Raw genomic sequence first — 15,192 nt, forward strand, 5'->3', positions numbered from 1 at the left:
AAGAAAGCATAATTTGTGAACTAGTCATGTTGGGAATGCTTCCAGTTTCACAATGGTTCTACTAATCTTAGTGTTTTGAGAAACAAGGGAAGCTCTACTATCAGTACACTTACTGGTTATGAATATCAACTCATACCTTTATAAAAATAGATATTTAACCCAACTTTTAAACTTATTCTCCTATATGTAATCAGTATGAGCATGCCATTAGTTTTCTTTTTCCTACCATCTCTTATTAAATCTGCTGTGATCCTTTTCCTCTACCCTTTCCCTAGTTACATTATTCCCAGACTGTTAAAAAGCCACCTAAAAGGTCTACTTTTCACCAGAATCTGCTTTCTCTTCCTCTTTCCGCATCTATAAAATGAGGTGAAAGTATATCATTTTTAAGGTGCTTTATGGTTCTCACATTCTGTGACTTGTCAATTATTTTTCTCATCAATTCAGACTCTGTTATACCCAAAAGAACTCATCTTTGATTATAATTAAAGGTAACTTTAAAAACTTTTTCGGACTTCCCTGGTGGCGCAGTGGTTAAGAATCCATCTGCCAATGCAGGGGATACGGGTTCGAGCCCTGGTCCAGGAAGACCCCACATGCCGCGGAGCAACTAAGCCCATGCGCCACAACTACTGAGCCTGTACTCTAGAGCTCGTGAGCCACAACTACTGAGCCCTCGCACCACAACTACTGAAGCCTGCATGCCTAGAGCCCATGCTCCACAAGAAGAGAAGCCACACACCACAACGAAGAGTAGCCCCTGCTCACCATAACTAGAGAAAGCCTGTGTGCAGCAACGAAGACCCAATGCAGCCAAAATTAAATAAATAAATAAATTTAGTAGAAAAAACAAAAGAACTTTTTCACCTGAGGATAGTAGAACTCAAGTATATAAAGGAAAGAAGTAATGTATAAGTATCCTTTGCAGAGCTAGACATATCAAGAAATGTAGAGCTTGGGTAAAATGTAGATATATGTACATACATGTAGATATATGTGATTTTTTTTCCTAGGGTTTTTCTTGGGGGTGTTGGGAGACAAGAAAGGAAGAAGCTTATAATTTCAAAGCTTTTTGGAAATCAGTACAGTATATTTTCTTTTTCAGGAAAAATTAAAACTATTATGGGAAATTGATTCATTACTGCAAGAGGACTAATAGGGGAAACCTAAGCTTTCAGTTGAACCCATGTGAGATTGGGTACATTGGCCAGGCATGAAATTCCCCAGACGCCTAAACTTCTTTTTCCAGAAAAAGGAAAATAATATTTAATGACTTTATGTAGAAAGACAGGTGCTAGCTAAAGTAAGAATTGTATGCATAGTTGGTGTTAATTCCAAAAACCTTGATGATGTGAGTGAGGTCATCCTCCATCATATCACCAGTTTTATTCCTAGAAGTAGAGGGATCATCACAAAACAATTCCAGAATGTAGACTTTTCCCTTCAGTTGGTAGGTTTTGTTTCGATTTTTCTAAGTCCTGTTGAGAGAGATTTGCACTGCTGACACCAAACACATGGTGTTTTTTCCAATACCTCTTCTCAAGCTCTCCAACACCAAATAGGTGTCCCACAGTTCAGTTAGCTCAGACTCCACAGGTTAAAGGGCTCAATCCCGCAAGACTGCCCTTACTTCAGATGCCAGTTGCAAGTACTGGGCCTTCAAGTAACCTGCACTTCTGTCCAACTTGGAGAGAGTCAGGGTTTATGAATAATATGACTACTCAGAAAGTAAGTGGTTATTATGTTGCTCTTTAATTTACCAGATTACCTTTTCTATCCTTCTTTTCTTCCGTATTCTCTTTGATCACTTACTACTTCTAGTAGTTAGAGGGTTGTAGAGAGGAGAAGGTATTAAGTGTTTTCTTTTGAGTGTCTGATAGTAGAATATAATTCTTTCCTTCCTCCCTTCCTCCCTTCCTACTTTCCTACCTGCACATTTGTAGAAAGCTGCTTCTGTATGCCAGAGGATACAAGCAAGGCCTTATGGAGTTTTCCTTCAAGATACCTCTTTTCTACGAAATAACACCTGAATTTGCCACATGTTGATGAGTCTTAAACCTTGAAGAGTGAGAAAGACTAATTGTGGCAGTCTTCTATATTCTAAAAACATTTAATTAAAGTTCTACTTCATTTAGCATAATAGTAGAACCTTTTAGATAGTTTTCAGTAACTCACAATGTTAGTAGTTGTAGAACGCATAGGTGTCTGTTTACTGTTGCCAGTTTCTTCCATCTCTTCATTCTGTAGGATAAACAGCATTTTGTTTTTCTGATGAAGAGTTTTTTATTGTAAAACACAAGCACTTGGGCTTCCCTGGTGATGCAGTGGTTGAGAGTCTGCCTGCCGATGCAGGGGATACGGGTTTATGCCCTGGTCCGGGAAGGTCCCACATGCTGCCGAGCGGCTGGGCCCGTGAGCCATGGCCGCTGAGCCTGCACGTCCGGAGCCTGTGCTCTGCAACGGGAGAGGCCACAACAGTGAGAGACCTGTGTACCGCAAAAAAAAAACAAGCACTTTAGGGGCTTCACTGCCCTGGTGGTGCAGTGGTTAAGAATCCGCCTGCCAGTGCAGGGAACACAGGTTCCAGGCCCGGTCTGGGAAGATCCCACGTGTCGCGGGGCAGCTACGCCCATGCGCCACAACTACTGAGCCTGCACTCTAGAGCCCGCGAACCACAACTCCTGAGCCCGCGAGCCAAAACTACTGAAGCCTGCACTCCACAGCTACTGAAGCCCGCACACATAGAACCTGTGCTCGGCAACAAGAGAAGCCACCACAGTGGGAAGCCCGCACACAGCAACAAAGAGTAGCCCCTGCTCGCCGCAACTATAGAAAGTCCGCGCGCAGCAACAAAGACCCAACGCAGCCAAAAATGAAAATAAATAAAATAAAAAACCCCAAAAAAACCAAGCACTTTATTACAAAAATAATCATTCTTTCTTTGTAATGATTATTACAAAAATAAAAACCCCCCAAAAAACCAAGCACTTTATTACAAAAATAATCAATCATTCTTTGTAATGATTATTACAAAAATCATCAATCATTCTTTGTAATGATTATTACAAAAATCATTCTTATAATCATTCTTTAATATCTTTAATAGTGATTTTATGTGTGTTGAACATCTTTAGATATTTTTAGTGATAACTCATCATAAAAACCAGTAATATACTATATACTATTTTTTATTAACTGAAAACATTTCATGTCTTTTCTGACCATATGTGGTTAATTTATTTGTTAGGTGTTGAATTTTATGTTCCTTGCATGAAAAATAGAACACATAAATATTTGAAATTCTTCACTGCATGCCTGGCCAAGTATTACTTGCCCAGGTGTCTTCTTTTTAAAATAACTTTTAAATCTTAGAAATTTGTGGGTGAAAGGGTGGATTTTGACTTGGAAAGAGAGGAGATAATGCTTTCACTATTTAAAACCAAACTTCATGAAAAGATGCTATTGTTGGATGAATTAACACTAATCTTGTCTCCTACAAAGAGCTGCTGGAAGTAAGATTACGGCTTTATTACTTTCAATATTTTAATCAGTGTAAACTGCTTTTTGTTTTTATAAATAAAAGTTATTTCTCAAAATTTCTTAGGAAGGAAAAACAGTTGATTAATCAATATGTATTTTTATTTACGTTGAATACTTTTTATTATCCCTTCCAAACAGACACTCCTTGAATATGCAGAGAAATGGAAAACTTCAGAAGATCCTTTACCTTTATTGGAGGTATACACAGTGGCTATCCAAAGTTATGTTAAAGCCCGACCTTATCTTACCTCTGAATGTGAAAATGTAGCATTGGTTCTGGAACGCTTGGCATTGTGAGTAGACCTTTGAGTAAATAAAAAATTAGATTTAGCTTTTTTGTTTTTAACTCTGTATCTCAAATCTTATGATAGTTTAATTTTAAATAGATTAGTTATGGACAGTCTACTGATGATATTAGAATTATTCATCTTATTTTACTTCGAATTTTAGTAATTATTTGTATCCTTACCAACCTTTTGTTTTTTAGAAGCTGTGTTGACCTTTTACTGTGTCTGCCTGTTGAGTTATCTGATAAACAGTGGGAACAATTTCAGACACTGGTGCAGGTGAGAATATTTACCTACTAGATTTAATATAGGTATATTTTATGGCAATTTTCTTTATTCTTAATAAATTACTTGGTTAAACTTTAAATGATTTAAGTAATGACAAACATTAATTGCTGTTCTTATTAACATTAATGTCTTGCATATAGTCAGTGCTCAGTAGATGTTTGCTAAATGAATATATACATTTAAGTAGATTGGTTGAATATTGCACTGTTCTTTAAGATCAGATAATTAGAACTTTGCCAGAGCAGTAAGGGAACACAAAAGAAAATGCCCTCATTTGTATTTAGAAACAGTTTAACTAATTGTTGAAAATTGCAATATGCTTTATAAGAATTTAACATCTCTCATTTAATCCTTATGAAAACTTTGTGGGGGTAGGTATATTTTTCCCATTTTAAAGGTGAGGAAACTGAGGCTCAACTCTAAAATATTTATCTGCCCAAACTTGTATAGCTAATATCAGAGTAGTTATTTGAACCAAGATTCTTTACTCCGTAGTCCATACTTTTTCTCCTATATCTGAAAATACATGCTTATCTCTGTTACTTAGGGCTGTTATTCTACTTATAAAAGTACTACATAGTTTAGCACTTAGTTGTTTTGCAGTATTTCAAGAATGTTAAATTTTGCTAAGCACTAGATTGTGCTGGATATTTTATAGCTTCAAGTAAAGTTTGATTAATTGGTTAGTTAAGAAGAATGTTCCTGCCAACTAGTCTCAAAAAGTTTAGTTGTCTCTCTCTTCCTGTAGCCAGAGTTCTTAAAATATCTTTTGGCCTTATGTTTTTCCATAGAAGAGATATTAAAAGAGGGTTAGTCTCAAATTTTAGAAGCATGTGAAATAAACTATAGTTAGAGAAATCAACTTTCCTATTTTAACATTAAATATTAAAATTACATCAAGTGCAAAATTCTTGAAGATAGGATTCATACCTTTATTCCAAAGGATTCAACATAGAGTTTTACACATAGTAGGTAGATACTTAATAACTGTTGAAAGTGTCTTGTCGTGTTTGTCACATTGCAGCTAACTTTTTGATCATGCAATTTGTACTTCAGCATATCAGTAACTTTTGTCTCAGGTTTTTTTTCCCAGCAAGTGGTTATTTTTAGGTAAATGATTATCTCAGAACTTTTTTTGATTGTTTGGCACTCAGATACACTCTACCACAGAATTAATTATATAAGTAGTTTATATACAAATATAATACTGAATTCCTCATATTAATTTTGTTTGTCAACATAAGGTAAGCCTTTTCAACTTCCTTTTTTGAAACAATAGCACTACTTGATACTTTTTCTTATGGTTTAATGAGGAGGAAATAACTCTTTAAATCCGGTATGGAGCTCTCAGCAGTTGCTCAAAGAAAATTTCTTAAAGCACTTGAACTTGTTCAGTGAGATTTTTATGGTTTTGAGGAATAAACTTTTTATACAAACACAGCGTGCAGCTTTAAGAGTTTCCATGACACTTTGCTTTCATTTCAGAGCTTCCTTGGGCTTATTTTATACCTGCTTAACAGCATTTGTTTTATTTTGCCTGTGTTTTAACTGTTTTTAAGCATCTCTTTACTCCACTAGAGGATAATACGCCCCATAAACGCAGGGACTAGTTGCTGTCTTCCTTGGTACTTTGCCCATAGAAATTCTCAATAAACATTTTCTGAATTGAGTTAAAACTATTGGTCTTTTGTGACCTGAAGAATATGCTAATTGCATGAACACTTGCAAACAACAAGTAAGCAAGGTTCAGTGTCAGCTTTAATAGGATATTGTAAGGCTATGTCATGAATAAATGAAAAATCATACATTTAGTTGTTTTCTTTTCATAAGTCCCTTTTATTGAAATATGTGTATACAAGTTGTGACTTAGACCTTGATGCAGATTTGTCATTTATTAATGATAGAAGTTTTTTTGGAAATTTTTTTACTAACACAGAGGATATAAAACGTGTAAGGTCTTTCATGCTGTGGATACTCTAATAGCTTCCTTGAGAAATAACTTTGCTCTCGGTTTAGATTTTGGGGAAAAAATAATATGAACTTATTTCTAGAAATACATTTTATTTATTTAAAATTTATAATTAATATAATTCTTGTCCTTGAGATTCATCTTTAAAAATCAGAAGTAAAGGATTCAGCACTTTGTAATGTGACATGAAAATTTTAAGATAAAAGTCTTATTTTTCAAAAGTTTAGTATTATATTTAAAGCCTGATAAGCTTGCTTTTGAAAATCTGTTGTAATTCTTTGGATGTTTATTTAATATTTATAGGTAGCTCATGAAAAGCTGATGGAGAATGGCAGCTGTGAATTGCATTTTTTAGCTACTCTAGCTCAAGAGACTGGGGTGTGGAAAAACCCGGTACTGTGCACTATTCTTTCCCAGGAACCATTGGATAAGGATAAAGGTAAATTTTCTAGAGAGCAGAGAGAAAAAAAAGAATCATTAGACTAGAAATAAGTACTTAAAATTGTTTTGATATAATTCATCTCAAGATATTCCAAGAAGGACCATTTAATTAAATTTTATATGAGGTGCTTGAGGCCCTTCACCTTTTTTTAATTGGGGGAAGATGTGTTTATAGGATTATATAATCTTAGAGTAACAGTTTTTTTCTCAACATTATTTGATCAGAGGAATTACCTCTGTAACATCCTGACAGGTGGCAATCTAGCTTATATTTGATAACTAACTTATTTGACAGATGGAGAAGCAGAAACAGGGTAGTGAAATGATTTTCCTCAGAATAAGAAATTAATGCGGGAACTCTCAAATCTTCTGTCTCTGAGATTAGTACTCTTTCTCAAACAGCTTTTTTTCTCAGACTTACTTTATCCTGCTTTGTTATTATTGTATGAGCTTAGGCAACAAAGATCCCAGTCAAACTCAAACTGGCAGGTAGCCTATCAGAATTAGATGGCTAAATCACTAATATGTATAACACTTAATGTTCAGAATTCAAAAATTGTATGTGCTACGAAGAAGAGCACAATTATTGTCATTGGTACTTTTCTTGAGATTATTTAGGAAAGTGCCCAGATTCTACCCCAAGTTTTCCCAAGGTATTTAACTAGAGAAGTAAATAAGCTTCTTCCATTGTTTATTGATGTTTTCTTGTTAACTGATGGCAAACTCTAGGTATTTTGCTATGTGATAGCAATTTCTGAAGGCTCTGAGAAAGGAGTTCATTATTTGTTAACTCTTCTGGTACTTAGATATTTACCAAAAGGCTTCTCAGCTAATCTGGAAACTTCTCTTCAAGCTGGTTGTTCCTACCTGACTCTCCTCTTAAGATTTCTCCCCATTTCTGGATAGTTTTAGCAGTGTTATCTGTTTCTTAGTTTTCACCAAAAGTTTATTTTTATTACCTCCCTTCCTTTGTGTATATCCACAGATTAGCTACATTGTTCTCAGACCCTCATTATTTAAAATAGGAAGAACAACAACAACATTTAAAAGTTGAGAATCTTGGAGTTGTTTTGCCTTTGTCATATTAGTTTTTTATTCGCAATATATTACCACCACCATGTTTTTATTCCTGTAACCAAATTATACTTTTTAGTCTTCTCAGCTTTGGAAATATTGGACATATGATATATTAATAATAATATCAGATTACATTGTATAGTTCCTTACAGTTTGAAATGTGCTTTTATGTGCCTGCTTTCATTTAGCCTTCACAATGATCCTGGGGAAAAAGTGGGATCTTTATTGTCCCTATTTTACAGGTGAGAAAATGGAGGCTCAGAAAGATTAGTTCTTTTCTACATCACATTGTCAGTGATGTGAGGCAGAGCCAGGAATTGAAGTGAGGTCCCCAGCTTCTCTCCTTTTTATATTATGCCATGTTGCACCCAGCCTAATAAAATAAAATTGCACCTAGCTTAAATAATTAACTCCTTTTTTCTGTTGTTGGTTTCTGAAGACTGTCTTTGCCAAACTCACACATTATGCTAACGCAGGAAAATGGAACCTTTACCTTAGCAGAGATTTAAAATTTACCTTAAAAGAAAATGTGCTCAGTTTCCTTATTTGTTTAAATGTGCCTAACATTGTTTCTGTTAACAAATGTCTTTGCCTATCTCTGTGCTGCTTTATTCCATGGTCTTCACATGGCATAGCTACTGGAATAATTTGGACTGTGCAGGCAAAAGGAGTTTCTACAATAACAGATGGATTGTAGGTAGCCAGATTTCATTACAAGTCGTGAAGCAACCAGAGAGATGTTACATGACTGAGAGACTCTGCAGCCGTAATCTTTACTTGATTCTCCATTATTTAGAATACTTCTTTGGTGGGAGTTATTCTGTGGGTAATCACATAGACTAGAAGTGTATGTTTATTTCCTCCTTTGAAAAACTTGAAGGAATTAACATTTTACACATACATACTAATTTATTTATATTTTCAAATTGGATGCTTCTACAGCATGTGGAACTTTTAGCGTTTTATATGATATATCCAGCCCCTTGGTTTAACCTACACTAGCCTATAGCAAGTTTGATGAGAAGAGCTAGAGCTCAGACAGTAATCAGAACACCATAATAAGCTGTGCTCATTAGTTTGTTTATAGCAAAGCCTTTGAAGGTTTGATGTACTATTTGAACAGTAGATGATCTACTTAATCTTGTTTTAAATAATTAATTTTTATTGACTAATTTTAGAACTACTAAAGCCCAGATAAACCAAGAAATGCTCTTTGATTTAGGGACTGAGGGTGTGTGGGACTAAATTAAAAATGCTGGTTTCACCTTAAGGTTTTAGTATCCTAGAATAAGATAACTCTAATAACTAAATCAGCATAATTCAAGTAGATGTCCATTGAATATCACAGGATCTTTAGGCTTACATATTACTTTTGCTTTTCTTTAGTTATCATCTCAGAATTGGAAAGGCACTGAATGCCCATTTATTTTTTACCCAATTTTAACTCCCTTATAAAACATCACTGATAAATAAATGGGCCTTTGCTTGAAGACTTCTAGAGAATGGTAACTGTGTAATTCAGTCCATTCATAGCCTGCTATTAGATAATCTTCATTGTGTAAATTGTGAAAAACTACATTCTTAGAGTTGCCATCCTTTGGATCTAGTGCTACCCCTAAAGCCATACCTAACAAAGTACAAATCCCTCTTTCGTGCCATAGCAATTGAGATGCTTAAGGATCGTCATCATGTCCACACTTAGTCTTCTTTTATTCTAAAGACTAAAAGCCGTCCTGGTGTGGCATTATTTTAAATCTACAGTCATGATTCCTGACGTTTTAGTGCATTTTGTTTGTTGTTCTTATTCATGTGTAATTCTCAAAACTTATGTGTACCCCAAATGCTGTCTGGCAGGCTCTGAAGTCATTGGTACTCTCATCCCCTTCATTTTAGTGTTACTTAAGATGACGTTACCTTTTTGGGTGGCCTTATTCTCACAACTCAGCGAGGTTACTAAAATCACAAAAATTAAGAAAAAAGAAAACTACTCTTAAATTATTTACATTTTTATATGTTGTGTTTTGGCACACAAAGTAGTCTTTTTTTTTCTTTTTAATTTCACTGTGTTAGATCCATTCTGCCTCTGCAACTTGTCAGTATCATTTAAAATCTTGATTTTGTTAATTCAAGATTTTTGTCCTTCCCTGTTTAAGCAGATCTTATTAGGATACACTCTGTTGGCATCCACGTTCTTTTTTTTTTTTTAATTTATTTATTTTATTTATTTTTATTTTTGGCTGCGTTGTCTCTTCGTTGCGGTGCACGGGCTTCTCGTTGCAGTGGCTTCTCTCATTGTGGAGCGCGGGCTTCAGTAGTTGTGGCACGTGGGCTCTAGAGTGCAGGCTCAGTAGTTGTGATTCACGGGCTTAGTTGCTCCATGGCATGTGGGATCTTCCTGGGCCAGGGCTCAAACCTGTGTCCCCTGCATTGGTGGGTGGATTCTTAACGACTGTGCCACCAGGGAAGCCCGGCATCCAGGTTCTCGATAATAACCATTAAAAAGGTCATATCCAAAAACCTACCCTATGGGATACTTATAGAAATCTTCTTGCTTGCCCTTCAGTCTTTTAGCCAATGCCGTTTGATTATGGTTGTTTCATCAAATTCACCTATTTCCTTATGTCTGGTCCATGGCTCTCCTTTTTGTCTATCAGGATTTGATGAAAGACCACAAGAGGTACTTGGCTAGAGTTGTATTAAGTAAGATTGTTTAATATTGAGGTTAGTCTGATCTAATTAATTTTTAAATGAACTTTTTATTTCAGAATAGTTTTAGATTTACAGAAAAATTGTGAAGAGTTTCCAAATAATCCACAACCATTTTTCCCAACTGTTAATATCTTACATTAGCATGATACATTTGTTACAATTAATAAATCAATATCGATACTTTGTTACTGAGTAAAGTCCGTACCTTATTCACATTTCCTTAGTTTTTACCTAATGTCCTTCTGTTCCAGGATCCCACCCAAGATACCATATTACATTTAGTTGTCATATCTCCTTAGGCCCCTCTTGGCTGTGACAGTTTTTCAGACTTCCCTTGTTTTTGATGACCTTAGCAGTTTTGAGGAGTACTGGTCAGGTATTTTGTATCCCCTCAGTTGGGATTTGTCCGATGTTGCTCTCATGATTAGACCTGGGCTTATGGGTCTGGGGGAGAAAGATCACAGAGGTACAGTGCCATTGTCATCACATCATACCAAAGGTACATATAATCAACATGATTTCTCACTGTTGGTGTTAACCTTGGTCACCTGGCTGAGGCAGTGTGTTTGTCAGGTTTCTCCACTGTGGAATTACTTTTTCCCCCCCCTTTCCATGCTGTACTCTTGGGAAAGAAGTTACCTTGTACAGCCCACACTTAAGAGGTGGAGAGTTAAGCTCCACCTCCTCGAGGAGGCAGTATCTGCACAGATTATTTGGAGTTCTCCACAGGAGATTTGTCTTTTCTTCCTTATCTATCTGTTTAGTCAATATGGACTCATGAATTTTTTTTTATACTTTGGTGATAATCCAGTACTACTTTATTTTGTTGCTCAAATAGTTCAGCTTTGGCTCCCAAGAACTCTTTGAGTTAACTTCTGTGTCCCTTTGACATACCCCATCATTGTGAGTTATGTTTTTTATTTGAATACTTCCTTGTTTTCTGGCACTACAAGATGCTCCAGGCTTATTGTGCGTATTTCCTGCCCTAATCCTAGAATCAGCTATTTCTCCAAGGAACCCTAGTTCCTTTTATTGGAGAATAGTATTGATATTAGAAACCAAGACCTGGTAATTGGGTCTGCTCATTGCTACTGAGGTGTCATTGCCTCTAGGACCTCTCAACAGACAAAGTAAGAAAATATATGTAAGTATAACTAATCTGTGTGTGTACACATATCTATAAATGTTTCTGTATGTAACCAGCTGTATCTATATTAAACTAGATGTGAGAGTTTATACTGATGTCTCCAACTCTAATCTATATCACATGGATTATTCTAGCCTTCTCGCTTACCTGTAACCTCTCACTTCAATAGAATGTCATATAATTGGAATCATACAGTATGTAGCCTTTTCAGAATTACTTCTCTTACCATTGGCCATCCATATACTTAATCAATTCTAGTATACATGTATAGTGGTTTCAGAATTGATAACCTCTACCCCTGTGGGTACAGTTCCTCTTTCCATTCTTGCTGACTCCACTCATCCAAAGTTAGGTGAGCACCCCATTTTCCCACCTCTTTCAGTGAAGTTCTTTCATTACATTTGTAAGACAGATTCTTTTGCCATATTCTGTGTTCTATCCTGGACTTCCCAACCGTCTAGATATTTTTTTTAATTTGCATACCTTGAGTCCTTCTTCATGCTGTAAAGTTCTGTGGGTTTTGACCAATGCATAGTATCATGTATTCACCATTACAGTATCATACAGAATAGTTTCACTGCCCTAAAAAAAATTAACTGTGCTTCACTGATTCAACCCTCTCCAGAACACCTGACAACTACTGATCCACTTACTATCTCTATAGTATTGCCTTTTCGAGATTGTCGTATAATTATAGACTTTTCAGTCTAGCTTCTTTCACTTAGCAGTATACATGTAACATTCATCTATGTCTTTGTGTGGCTTAATAGGTCATTCCTTTTTATTGCTGAATAGTATTCCATTGTGTGAATGTACTGTAGTTTGTTTATCCATTCACCTATTGAAGGACATTTTGTTTGCTGCCAGTTTGGGGCATTTATGAATAAAACTGCTATAAACATTGGATGCAAGTTCTTGTGTGAACATAAATTTTCACATCAGTTGGGTAAATACCTAGGAGTAAGATTGCTAGGTCATATGGTAAGACTATGTTTTGCTTTGTAAGAAACTGCCAAACTGTACTATTCTGCATGTTGCTCTACATTCTCACTGGCAATTGGTGTTGTCTATTTTGGGAATTTTAGCCATTTTAATGGGTGTGTAGTGATATCCCATTGTTGTTTTAATTTGTGTTTCTGTACTGACAAGTGATACTGCACATCTTTTCACATGAATATTCGCCATCTGTATATCTTCTTGGGAGAGGCATCCATTTATATCTTCTGCCTACTTTTTAATTGTGTTGTATTTTCTTTTTAATTTTTATTGGAGTATAGTTGATTTACAATGTTGTGTTAGTTTCTGCTGTACAGCAAAGTGAATCAGTTATACATATACATATATCTACTCTTTTTTAGATTCTTTTCCCATATAGGTCATTACAGAGTATTGAATACAGTTCCCTGTGCTATACAGTAGGTTCTTATTAGTTATCTGTTTTATATATAGTAGTGTGTACATGTCAATCCCAATCTCCCAATTTATCCCTGCTCTCCCTTTCCCCCTTGGTAACCATAAGTTTGTTTTCTACATCTATCACTCTGTTTCTGTTTTGTAAATAGGTTCATTTGTACCATTTTTTTAGATTCCACATATAAGTGTATCCATTCGATATTTGTCTTTCTCTGACTTACTTCACTCAGTATGATAATCTCTAGGTTCATCCATTGTTTTCTTTTTGTTGAGTCACAGTTCTTTGTTATATTTTGATACAAGTCCTTTAGCAGATAGGAGTTTTGCAGATATAGTCGGTTTACTCTGTGTCTTGTCCTTTTTCTTTACAGTGCCTTTCAGAGAGCAGAAGTTTTAAATTTTAATGAAGTCCAACTTATCATTTTTTTCTTTCATGGATTGTGCTTTTGGTGTTTTATCTAAAAATAATTACCAAACCCAAGGTCATATAGATTTTTCTCCTGTTTTCTCCTAGAAGTTTTATAGTTTTGCATTTTATATTTGGGTCTGTGATACATTTTGAATTAACTTTTATGAAAGTGTAACCTAATTTATGTTTGATGAATCTGTCTTTGCTCGTAACAGTCATGCTTTTTTTCCTGACCACTCACAAGCCATGTTTTTTTTTTTTTTTTTTTTTTTTTTTTTTTGCGGTACGCGGGCCTCTCACTGTTGTGGCCTCTCCCGTTGCGGAGCACAGGCTCCGGATGCGCAGGCTCAGCGGCCATGGCTCACGGGCCTAGCCGCTCTGCGGCATGTGGGATCTTCCCGGACCGGGGCATGATCCCGTGTCCCCTGCATCGGCAGGCAGACTCTCAACCACTGTGCCACCAGGGAGGCCCACAAGCCATGTTTTTAATATATTAATTTTGAGACTCTTAGGAATATATCTATTCCTCTAGTCTACAGTTTGCAAAATGTACCTTAAGCCCCATTTTGAAAATTACATCTTCCCATCTATTTCCATTTTCTCCATTGTTTGTTCTGCCTTTTCAATTTAAAGCTTATTATCAGAAGCACCATAAGAATAAAGGAATCCTCTTTTTCTCTGTCATCATAAATAATACATAATCAAACCCAAGGAGCAGGTCCTTCTGAAGAAGTTACCCATCTCCACCACTTTGATTACATTCAGCTTTTTTGGTGAGCTAGGGGTCATCTTGAGTTTTAGCTTTAATAACAGTCCTTGGTCCTGAGCCTGCTGCTTTTCCTTCTTCTGTATATGTCATTATTGTAAAATCTAAACTCTGAAAGAGCTCCCTATTAACAGTCACACTGAATTCCTTCAGCCCTTTCCCTTCCACTTCTATTTTGGAATAATTTGCAATGGCATAAATTGTATTTTTATTAGCTTGCCTGTTCTTTCTTGAATCCTAAGCCCTATGGTTCTCTCTCTTTTTTTTGAACCCCTTGGTTTTCAAAGGAAATTTCTAAAGCTTCAGCTTTTCCACAGTACTTATAAATCCTCCAGAGCTTTGTGAGAAAATAAGTCTTTTTTTCAGTAATAAACTTTGCCTTTTAAAATGAGCAGGGAAAAAGTGCTGCTAGGTTTACCCGATATTAACATATGTAAAATGTAATTATATTTTAAAGGGAGAGGAGATGGGAGGAGAGAACAAATGGTAACTAATAATTTCCAGGTAAATAGTGTGAGGCCAGATCTGATTACATGCAGCTGAATTTGTTTTCTAATAGTAAATCTCCAGTTCTTTTGCTCATTGATACTTTTCCTATATTTTTCATGTGTGTGTTTATATCTTTACCTGTCTATGTAGAGAATACCAAAAGGGGTGATTCTGAGACCTAGACTTATATCTGTTGACGGTTTTTTTGTGTGTGTTAGGACATTTCTTATAGAAAGTCACTAAAAAGAACACCTTATAGACTATATACATTTAGTACTCTTAGAAATACAGTTTTCTTAACTTGTTTCTATTTGGTTGTCTTTTTTGGGTTTTTTTTGCTTTGTCTCTCCCTTTTGCTCTTAACTGACCTTGTTATAAAAAATAAATCAGTGGAGCATTTTAGATTTTATTTTTAAAAATCACTGCTAAATTAGATTGCCTTGTGTTTAGGTTTTACTTGTGTATAACCCTTAGATCATTGAGGATCAGTGACTCTGGATAGAATTAAGCTGATAAAACTTAACTGCAGTAAAATTGTGAAAGTGTTCAATTTCCCATTTCAGGCTGATGCTTTATTTTGCATTTTGTTAACCTTAATAATATTCTACTATTACATAATGAGATATAATATGGTGACCACCAAGATTTTATTTTTAC

At 35.6% G+C, this 15,192-nt stretch overlaps 1 protein-coding gene across 1 annotated transcript in view; it reads left to right on the top strand.

Annotated features, from left to right (window-relative positions):
* Nucleotides 1–15,192, top strand: part of ZNF292 (zinc finger protein 292) — an 87,854-nt gene that overhangs the window by 40,665 nt on the left and 31,997 nt on the right. The window contains exons 3-5 of the mRNA XM_030859449.2: nucleotides 3,679–3,833; nucleotides 4,028–4,106; nucleotides 6,388–6,523. Of these exons, the coding sequence (XP_030715309.1) occupies nucleotides 3,679–3,833; nucleotides 4,028–4,106; nucleotides 6,388–6,523 (370 nt within the window). The remainder of the gene's footprint in view (nucleotides 1–3,678; nucleotides 3,834–4,027; nucleotides 4,107–6,387; nucleotides 6,524–15,192) is intronic.

Source organism: Globicephala melas, chromosome 14 (genome assembly GCF_963455315.2).
Source record: "Globicephala melas chromosome 14, mGloMel1.2, whole genome shotgun sequence".
NCBI lineage: Eukaryota > Metazoa > Chordata > Mammalia > Artiodactyla > Delphinidae > Globicephala > Globicephala melas.